The 11,318-nt window shown below is 31.1% G+C and overlaps 2 protein-coding genes across 7 annotated transcripts in view; one reads left to right on the top strand and one right to left on the bottom strand.

The window, feature by feature from the left end:
- Positions 1 to 5,364, top strand: part of Znf711 (zinc finger protein 711) — a 26,951-nt gene extending 21,587 nt beyond the window's left edge. For all 5 annotated transcript variants that reach the window (XM_015502132.2, XM_048797292.1, XM_048797293.1 and 2 more), the window contains 3 exons: positions 1,023 to 1,178; positions 1,845 to 1,982; positions 3,979 to 5,364. In XM_015502132.2, coding sequence (XP_015357618.1) covers positions 1,023 to 1,178; positions 1,845 to 1,982; positions 3,979 to 4,187 — 503 coding nt within the window. In that variant the 3' untranslated portion in view covers positions 4,188 to 5,364. The remainder of the gene's footprint in view (positions 1 to 1,022; positions 1,179 to 1,844; positions 1,983 to 3,978) is intronic.
- Positions 5,365 to 9,049: 3,685 nt separating this feature from the next.
- The window catches only part of Pof1b (POF1B actin binding protein), a 67,556-nt gene continuing 65,287 nt past the window's right edge, over positions 9,050 to 11,318 (bottom strand). For both annotated transcript variants that reach the window (XM_015502131.2, XM_048797291.1), the window contains one exon: positions 9,050 to 11,034. In XM_015502131.2, coding sequence (XP_015357617.1) covers positions 11,029 to 11,034 — 6 coding nt within the window. In that variant the 3' untranslated portion in view covers positions 9,050 to 11,028. The remainder of the gene's footprint in view (positions 11,035 to 11,318) is intronic.

Raw genomic sequence — 11,318 nt, 5'->3', positions numbered from 1 at the left:
AGAAAAATTGAAGGCATTCCCTCTAAAATCTGGAACAAGACTTGGATGCCCTCTATCACCACTTCTATTCAATATAGTTCTCGAAACACTGGCCAGAGCAATTAGACAGACGAAAGAAATTAAAGGCATAAAAATAGGAAAAGAAGAACTTAAATTATCACTATTTGCAGAAGACATGATTCTATACCTAGAAGACCCAAAAGGGTCTACAAAGAAACTACTAGAACTAATAAATGAATTCAGCAAAGTGGCAGGATATAAAATCAACGCGCATAAATCAAAGGCATTTCTGTATATCAGCGACAAAACTTCTGAAACGGAAATGAGGAAAAACACCCCATTCACAATATCCTCAAAAAAAATATAAAGTTTTTAATAAGGAAAAAGAGGTGAAAGTACCCAATTTAGCTATTTCCTTTGCATGTGGCTTTGAAATAAAGCATATGTTGCTAAAATTAGACTTAACAAAAAATTTGTGGTTTGTATCCCATTGACTCAGTAGAAATTAGAGTATTTACTAAGAATTTATTGTTATAAGGATTTATCAAAGCTTCTTTTATAAAATTTTTGATATGTTCTGTTTCTTCCCTTTTTTAAAATCCTAGATTTCATATGCTATTTTATTTTATAAACAACTGCTGTTTAATTTGGGAGTTGTTTATGGGCCTTATTTTATGACTTATATGTTTAATAAATTTTTCTGTTAATGATTTTGGTGATAGAAGATTATTCAGTCTTTTCCACAAGCTATTTTAATTAAAGCTATATAGTTATGAAATATTTCCTTACATAAATTAATATCTGTGAATAGTTTTTTTAATATAATTGTGATCATGTAGTATATCTGATCTTGTGTACTATTTTCCTGTGAAACAACACTTTGTGACTGCATAATAGGTCATCAAATGAATATAGTAGATACATGATTAAAATACATTATTTAATGTTGCGTTTAGGCTTGGCACACCCTAAATATCAGTGGTACTTTTTGACTGAAATAATTTCCTCTTTATATTTTACAGTGGATGATGTTGGGGAGAAATTAGAGCATATGGGAAACACACCATTAAAAATTGGCAGTGATGGTTCACAAGAAGATGTTAAAGAAGATGGGTTTGGTTCAGAAGTTATAAAAGTATATATATTTAAAGCAGAGGCCGAAGATGATGTTGAAATAGGTACAAAGACTAATTTTAGATTATTGCTATTATATGAATTAGATTTATTCTTACTTTTTATGTGGACTATTCTGAAATTTTCCTCAAAGGACAGATTTTAATAGTTTTCTTGGGTGGTGTATTTTAAAGTAGTATATATGAATATAAAGCAAGAATAAAAAATATGTTCTTAGAGTTTCAAACATGAATATTATAGCTGAAAATCTCAAAATGAGTGATGAGAATTTAGAGTAAGAAATTAAAATGAGTATTTGATATCATGAATTCTATAGGCAGGATCTTTGAGATTTAATCTTAGTTCTGACATTTAGCTGAGCCACCTTAAGTGAGTTGCATAACCTCCATCTGTCTCTTGTTTCCTCATTAAAATGGCCATAATGATAGTAACTACGTAATTGGGCTATTGTAAGGAATAAATAGGCAAATATATGTAAAAAAATAAATGATATTTGGAATATAAGTGTGATTTGTTAGTAATTGTTATTTCTCTGATAGCAGAAAATTAAAGTGTAATTTATGACAATTTTCTTCGCACTTTGAAGTTTATTTTGGAATTTTTAAAAATGTATTTTTCTAAAGGTAAATAGTTCTTGTATATTCTCTTTATTAATTTAGGGAGTTATTCCATGATACTTCTCTATTTGGATATGTGTTTTAATTTTTAAGGTGGAACAGAAATTGTCACAGAAAGCGAGTACACCAGTGGACATTCTGTAGCCGGAGTGCTTGACCAGAGCCGAATGCAGCGGGAGAAGATGGTTTACATGGCAGTTAAAGATTCTTCTCAGGAAGAAGATGATATCAGTAAGAAAAAAGGGCACTGTAGTAACACATAAGTAGGGATCATGGATTAAAAAAAAAAAAAAACAAGCAATCTCAGAGATAGAAGCACTGTATAAGAACAACATTTATTAAAATAAGCCTGACCCTTTGCTGAAAATACATGTATACATGTATTGTTCACATCCACAAACATGAAATATAATATCTAAGTTAATATACTAGAAATACAGAGATAAACAGTGTAAGTTCCTGACTTAATGAAGCTCAAAAATATATAGAGTTGAGTATCAATGTTATATGTGTTATTGAATATGTTACATATACATTTTCTCATTTTATTCTCATAACTCATCTCTGAGGTAGACGGTGTTATCTTTATTTTATGGAAGGAAGAAAGACTGAGGGAAAATAATTTGCCCAAGACCATTCCAATATTAAGTTTAGAAGGTAGCATTTGAACTCCTGTCTATTTAATTGTACTTCAAGTGTTCTTTCCATATGGCCTTGAGCACTATTGGTTTGTCTCTGGATTTAGCAGGGGAAGGGCTAACTGTTTGTTCTCTTTCTGTCACTGAGAGGTTAGCTATGTAAGTATTCATCCAAGTTAATCTGCTAAGATCTTGATTTTTAAAATGATGTTGATGGTGTCTAAGTAGTTATTCCTTAAGATTTCTTGGGGCAAAGTACCACAGGATAAAAAAATCCTCAGGTTTCCTTTCCTGTCATGCTTTCTGAACACATTTTACTCTCTGCATACTTTATCCACACCTCAGTATACAGCCCTTCTCTAAGGCTACTTCTGTCTCGTTGACATGTTAAGGAAAAAAAAAAAAAACTATTGTTTTGTGCGAGTAGGGCAAGATCCTTCATTTCACAGCATTACCCTGACAATGTTGGGTTTTTACCTAAGCTGCATTCTGATAGCTATTCCTTTCATTTCCTTCTCTAGAAGACATGAATTCTATCCTCTTACATGAATAGTATATCACAGCTGAAATATCAAAACAAATGAGTGGAGAAGATTTGTATAGAGATGAAAGAGTTCAATGAAATAATTTCCATATGGTTTCTGAATCCTTTATTACTGTATTTAATTTATTAATAAAGGGGCACAGTAGGAGGTGGGAGACTAAGGTTTAGGTTGGCTGATACCAGAGTGCCAGGGGGATGTGAGAAACAAACCAGTGTCTCTTTTCTGGTAAATGGAGAGAAGAGAAACTTGGAGAAGGAAGGACACTTTTTCCTAAAGTTATTTTTACCTGCTTCTATAGTAAATAGAAGATCCCAGTGTGTGAATCAAAGAAAAGCATAAATTCGAGTCAGCTTTCTATTTAACAGGTTACATGTAAACAGATGCTTTCACATAAAGTACATACAGTGGCTCTATATTTAAATATTTTTAACCACAATTTTTTTTAAATGAGCTTCAATCATTTTCCTCCTCAGTACTCTCTTAAAACTCAGCTTCTTGAAGTGTGTCCACATGTCTTTGAGCAATAGCATTTAATAAATACATATGTATGCATTTACATATACATATATAACCATTTTTGTAGGAGTTTTCAATTACCAGTATTTTGATTATTTTTTTATTACATGTAATATTGAACATAGTATATGAGATAGTGTAAATTACTTTCTAATGTTGACTCTATGGGAAACTTAGTCTGAGTTTGAAGTACTATCAGGTAAATTTATTGGATACAATTCCTTTTATAAATTTGTAATTTCCAATGGGCCATAAAATCAGTCAATATATTTCATGCACACATTTTATACAATTAAAAAGCCATTTCAGAAGACTTGGATCTGAGAGGAGAATAAGAATTTTTATAAATTATTGTCTCCTAGTGGCATTATCCTCCAAAAGTGCCTAATATAAACCTACACTAAATTTATAAAATTTTAGATTAACCAAACTGAAATCTTGAAAGTTGAAAGGTTTAAATTGTTTGGAATTTTTACCCATTTATTAAATATTTGGGGTTATAAACAAGGAATTATTTCTAAAATTTAGGTTGCGCTGAAATAGCAGATGAAGTTTACATGGAAGTCATTGTAGGGGAAGAGGAAGGAACTTCTCTCCCTGAGATTCAGCTTGAGGACTCTGATGTTAATAAAACAATTGTCCCTGTTGTCTGGGCTGCGGCATATGGTAGGACACTGGCATTTTTTCACCTGATAAAGTACATAACATATGTATTTAATCAGCCGTTTGGCCATTAAATATGCTGTGCTAATGCCACTGTGAGTTGGCTAATATAATAAAATGTTTTGTGTGGACTGATTCATCTCTAGTTACTTTTTTTAATTTTTTTTTTTTTTTTTTAGTTTTTTTAGGTGGACACAATATCTTTATTTTATTTTTATGTGGTGCTCGAATCCAGTGCCTCATGCATGCTAAGCGAGCACTCTACCACTGAGCCACAACCTCAGCCCCCTCTAGTTACTTTTTACGTGTTTTTTTTCTATCACATATTTTGTACTATTTGAAGTGAACTTTGCTTAATACATTTTCAGTACCATCTATTTTAAATACTACCTGTATAAGTGCCATAAAACATTTTATTTTCCTAAAATAGGAGTACCCTTTGAAAAATTAATCTTTTCCCTTTTGGAAAAATTCATTTCAATTATTAACACCACAGATAAGATGTTGGGGTTCTGAAAAGCAACAAATTCAGGTGTGCTCTTTTAGAAGTATGTCATGGAAGGTAAATTTATCAAGTTATTTTCTTCCCCTTCTGTCTGTTTTATCTGATTCCTGTGTAATGTACAAGAAAGTCCAGGTATACTGTGTACTTTGAAAAATATTCGTGTTCAAATGCATTAATTTACCTAAACTTGGTTCACCCAAAGGTACATTCATTCAAGAGTCATTATTGAACATCTCCAGGGCTAGAAGTACTTTGAAGAAATAGTTACAGAGTTTACATTTAAAAAGTAAAACTGTCCAAAGTATAAACAATTCCAAGAATGCTGACAGCAGCCCTTATTTTCAGTGTGCAAAATTACCTAATCCAAGAGAGTGGAAGAATTTAGCAAAATATTTTTTAATCCAAGGAATGATGGGCAAAGTAAGATTTTAATAGATTAAAATGTGATCTCTAGTAATCACTATAATCAGCATATTAGTTAGTAATTAGTCTTTTTCTTTTTCTTTTTTTTTTTTTTTTTTTTGTTTTTTTTTTTTTTGCACCAGATAAGAATCAGTTACTTGAGAATATTTTTGTTAATCTTTCTTAACTTCAGAATATTAAATTTGGAAAATCTAAAATTGTGTGTTATGTGGCTGTAAATGATGTACACGCTGTAAAATAAGATTGTCATTGTTATGTGGGATTATTATTTCTAAATGTTACTCATTGAAATGAGCATACAATAATAAAAAGCATTTATTGCACTTTTAGGTTTTATGAGCTTATTTAAAATTGAGTTGTAATGTTCATTCCTTATTAAAAGCCTTTTAGCTTAACATTTATCTTAGGCAATTTGGACCTTTTAATCATCTTATTGAGTTTTGTGAATTAATAATAGTTTGAGCTAGGAATTTAAACAATTCTGGTGGCAGGTTTATTCCTGAAGAATGTATGTTATTTGTTAAAATCATAATGAAGTGCTATATAGTTACCCATTTTAGAGTCTTGAGATTTAGTAAAATCTAATGATTCTTAACCTGTTTACATGACATAGTTCTGAGATAAGAATATATTTATTTATATTCCTAATGTACATGGGAAAAGGAAAGTATTGATTCAAGTATTTAGGAATAATTTCTGAAAATGAGTACAAAATTACTTGCTGTGTTCTAACTAGGCCAAAGTTAATAGAATGCTAATAATTCTAGATATATCACTCTTAGTTGTAACTGTCAAGTGGATTATCATTCTTTAATAACCATTAACTGAAAGGAAGAAATCAATTACTTTTACATGTTACACCAGTTTTCTCAATTTTATGTCTATTGATTCACCTAGGTAGCTTATTAAAATTCATATTGTAATTTAATTGTGGGGCCTACAATTGTGAAATTCTAGAAAGCTCCTTTACGTTGCCACCAAATGAAAAATAAGGTATAAGAAAAGCATCCAATATAATTGATTACTATGGGTGAGTGGACAGAGGCATTCCTTACTGAGTACATGTCATTTGAGTAGCAAGAGGTAAGCTGTCACATGAAGATCTTATTGAAGAGCAAGGCAGAGATAACAAAAAAAATGCAAATCATGTATCAGCAAATTTGGTTAAATAATGATGAGTAAGAGGAAATGATAGGAGAAGGGACTTGTGAGGAGGTTGAAGTAGGAAGCCTTTTGGAGGTTTCAAGGAGGATGTGTAATAGATTTGATTTACATTTTGAATAATCACTCTGTAGGCTGTGTGAAAATATAGTGTTTCTGAAGGGAGCAAAGAGCCATGCTAAATTATTCCCATAGTTCATGGTTACAGTGGAGCTGGAGAAAGGTGGATTGGATTTAATTTTATTTATAAATCAGACCTAGAAAGCTTCAGCCCAAGAAAAATAAAACATATAAATTAAGTCAGTGTCACAAATTAAAGATTATATTAAATGTATAGGTTTTTACTGGCAAAAGGTTTTCCTATGTACCACGCAGATTCCATCTAAAAATGTAGATCTGCAAATTGAAGTACCTTCACAAGAAAGAAAAGATGAAAATTACTGAAAAATCATTTTTCCAGAAGAGTTCATGGCATTATATATCGATGGGTTTATCCCGTTGTCACATCTAAAAGGCCCAGGGCATGACAGAGAGGGTAGTTAGGAATAATTATTTAAGAAAGCCCTTTATAATCAGTTTCTTGTGTTTTATACAAGACAATTACCAGTTGGAACCTGGAACTGCCCTTAAAGACACAAATATGCAAACGTAGAAGAATATAATTAGCCTCTATGTAGCCCTCTCCCAGTTCAATAATTATATAATTTCCTGACAAATCGTTTTTGATTTATATTTTCCTCCTTCTTCCACTTACCAATTGGTTGATTTGATGCCTTCTCCATTTGGTTTAATTTAGAACAAATATTAAATATCTTTTAAATAATTTGTTGATATATAGCAGGCAGAGGAACAAAAGAATCCTCTTGTTCAGATCTTTGAGAACCTCTTGTGAGAACCAAAAAAAAAAAAAAAAAAGCTAGCTAGACTTAGAATCAAGTTCTTTAAAATCAGTAAGGTTTCATTTACAAAAAATGAAGGATTAGATTTAAACCATAGACTATCATCAGAGTTTTCCCAATTTCCCAACTTTGTATAACCCCACCTTACCCTTCAAAAAGAGGCAGCATGTGAATTTGGAACTCACTGAGAAGGGTATCTTAAAACCTTGGATCCTAGATAAGATCTGGATGTTATGAGCAGTAGGTTCAAGACTAGATAGTACAGTATCTCCGACTAAAAGTGTTTCACCTGCGTAACAGGTGAAACAATTATTATGCCTTTCTCTTTGAACCATTACCCAAGTAACTATTGCAAAGAGAGCTCTCCACTTTTAAAACTGAACCAATTGACAATATGGACACTATCCCACTTAAACCCTAATATAAGTCTTAATCATTTCCTGTTTAATTCCCAAACCCTGTCATTCTAGATTCCCAAACCCCCCACTCTTTTTTTTAAAATATTTTTTTAAAGAGAGAGGTAGAGAGAGAGAGAGAATTTTAATATTTATTTTTTAGTATTTGGCGGACACAACATCTTTGTTTGTATGTGGTGCTGAGGATCGAACCCGGGCCGCACGCATGCCAGGCGAGCGCGCTACCGCTTCAGCCACATCCCCAGCCCCCAAACCCCCCACTCTTAATATTGACTAGCTCATCAGAAACTTTTAGAACATGATATTAAAAAGCCTATGTATGGGTTGGGTTTGTGGCTTAGTGGTAAATTGCTTTCCTAGCATGTGCCAGACACTGATCCACAGAACCACATAAAATAAATCAATAAAATAAAAATATTGTGTCTATTTACAACTAAAAAAAAATTTTAAAGCCTATGTATTTTCCCATTTTAAGAAGTTGGTGTGCTTTGTTGAATCTTGGCACATATAAACTAGGAGCATTCAACATTGATTGTATTAGCAAACTGGCTATAGGATCAAAGTAAAATTTCCCCTTAACATAAAGTATCTCAGGAAGATATACTTCAATAAAAAAGTACTATTTTAATGTGGTGGGATGAGAAGCCAACAACATCTCATTGTCTACAAGGGATAGATACAAGTAGATTACTAAATCTATCATATAATGATGTTGGCTATCATAATTATGTCAGAGTAATTCTAGTTTTTCTTTGTGGACTAAAAGTGGTATCTCTTATTCTAGAGTAAATATTGCTAAATATTTTCATTAAGGAAGATGTGTTTAATACATTATTTATTTTTAGTTTTCCTGTTACTCTTTATCTTCAGATGAACATTAAATACTTTGCATTTTTGATTACAAAAAATGTACAATGGAAATCCAATAAATTTAGTAATTACATGTGATGGGAAGGTTGTACTATTTGAGGAAATATTTTCAAAACATCATTTAATTTGAAAAGAAACATTTATCTTTGTAGATTGCAATAATGAGAAAGAGGTGTGAGGATGGCTTAGGTAAGGACCTAAATTGTGTAGTGAGATACAATTTTTTCAAAAGATTTATTTTGTTCATTTGGTACTGTCCATATTAAGAAATGTAATATGATTAAAACCTCATTATAAAGATGGGATGAATGCATTATGGAATTATATTTGAAACAAGTACTTAGAAAACGCTATTTATATGGAAGAAATTCAAATATGAAACAGAAATCTTCATCAACTGGAGGTCAAATTATGTTGAAGTTCCATCATTACTAGTTCACATTAGGAAGTCCTTTTGGGGTGGGTGTGTGTATATGTGTGTGTGTGTGTGTGTGTGTGTGTGTTAATTAGAATGGTGCTTATTAGTTCCCACATAAGTATTCACATGAGAATAACTTCCTGACAAAAATATACAGCTAAGTTAAAAAGCCTTCCTACACATTTCTTACTTGAACTTTCACAAATACTTAACACATTTTAGATACAAACAAATTACTTTATATGTTATTGTACAGGTTCCATTTTATTTGATAAATCTAAAGTGAAAACATTCTGAAATAGATATTAGGTAAACAAACATTCCTCACCTGACATCTTTGTAATTTTCATAAATAATTTGCTTAAAACCAGTGAGAAGAAAAGATATAACTACTCTTTCCATTGATAATAATCACAAATGAAAGATATTTAATATATGTGCATATATTTATATATTTGAATATACATACATATATTTAAATATATAGAAGGACTCTCCATAGTATTAATTTTTCCTTAGAGTTTTTAAAAATAATTGAGTATAATAAGGACCTTAATATGATACATATTCACTATCCATGGGTCAAGTGGGCCAAGAAACCGCTGACTTCTTAATTGCTTTCAAATTTTGAATATTGTTAGTTTTCAGTATTTTAGAAAAATCACACCTGTACTCATTTTCAAACAGTAATGGTGGCAGTTTTCTATCAGGCTTATAAAGTTTCTTCGCCTTATATCACTTATAGTGGGTGCATAACTATATATCTTTATTATGGTTACATATATGAGCAGTTAGCAGACGAGAAACTCCTCTGTTTCTACTACACCAAGCAAAAAATGTAAGACTACGGTTATCTATCACAAAATATTGATAAAATAGGAATTGAATCAATTCAATGGAGCCTAACATTTTGCCCAAAGCATTACATAATATAAATGAGTCTTTTTACCTGCATAATAAGACCTATTTGTATATTTCTATAAAAGAATTTTGAAAACATTTTTCTCATTTATAGTTTCCATTAGCATATAGTGCATCATCTGTACTTATCGTAACAGTTTCTTAGTAATTATTAGAATACTACTATAAATCACATGATTTTATATAGATATTTTCAGAGAGTTCAGTGCAAAAGTTCATTTACATGTAACTCAAATTATTTGTTGCCTTATTACAAACACAGTGACTTTTAGTAACTCTTAACTTTAGCCAAACAAGTTGAAATTAAGACATTCCATTCTTACGTTGTAATGTATTTAAAAATTCTTTTGTTCACTTTGTAAGGAAGGTCATCAAGAGTACAATTAATTAAACAAACTTAAAGTACATTACTATAAATTTTTTTTCCCAAGAAGTATTCACCATCAAATATTTGTTGCTATTTTATTCTATATGCTTTTGTATATATGCATTACTTCAATATAATATTTGTATACCACTATGAAAAACTACAACTTCTTTTTGAACGCTAATACAATAGAGTATTACATATTTTAAGGAAGTGAGTGGCCTCATTTGGGAAGGAAATGCTTTGAAAGAAAATTTTCAAGACACAAAAGGGTATTACTAGGAACTGTGTAGCATATCGTACAATTAAATGGATTTACTTATTTAAAAAGATATCATCCCACTTCCCTGCTAAATGAAATTAACTATCAACTTTGGCTTAGTTATGTTTCCAAGAGGTGTAATAGTATGTAATAAAGCATCTCTTTTAGTCATAAGCTTCAAGTGAGAAAACCCAATGTACATTATATGTATCATGCCCTATAGTCTTTTATTTTAAAGATTCAATTTTTTTGCCTCTTGTTGTTAAAAACAATGTTAACTCTTTTAACAAAATTGTATAATAAATATTGGAGAAAATATTCTAATGGAATAACTTATAAAATCTCTAACTCCACAAATTAGTTAACCACCTAAGATGTACCATATTTTTGAAAAATAGCTGGTTATGTTCTACAGTGTCTGCAATGGAAGTTCAAATAAACAAGTTCCCTCTTTTAGTTTGTATGCTGCTACATTGCAGCCACAAATAGAAAGGATTGATATTTCATAAATGGCTGGAGAAACTCATCTGTAGAATTAAGTCATTCCATTAGATTCATTGGTTAGTAGCATGGTTCAAAATTTTGATTGGCCTTTAGTGAAGGAAAAAGAAAAAATACTAATATAGACACAGAAAACTTCCTTTGAGATGTAATACTTTAAAGTTGTTTCCATTCATGGCTAGAAAAGAAAAAAAAAGTTATCTTACAATGGGTCCATAATTAAAACATTATTATTATTGTATGCTTACAATTATGAAAATTATTTAAGTTGATATGTATAAAACCACTGGAGGGCTGGGGATGTGGCTCAGGCGGTAGCGCGCTCGCCTGGCATGCGTGAGGCCCGGGTTCGATCCTCAGCACCACATACCAACAAGGATGTTGTGTCCGCCGAGAACTGAAAAATAAAACGTTGAAAAATTCTCTCTCTTTAAAAAAAAAAAAAAAAAAAAAAAAAAAAAA

The sequence above is a fragment of the Marmota marmota genome, unplaced genomic scaffold (assembly GCF_001458135.2).
Source record: "Marmota marmota marmota unplaced genomic scaffold, marMar, whole genome shotgun sequence".
NCBI classification, from domain to species: Eukaryota; Metazoa; Chordata; class Mammalia; order Rodentia; family Sciuridae; genus Marmota; species Marmota marmota.
Note: the sequence above shows the minus strand (reverse complement) of the source record. Positions and strands in the feature narration are given on the sequence as shown.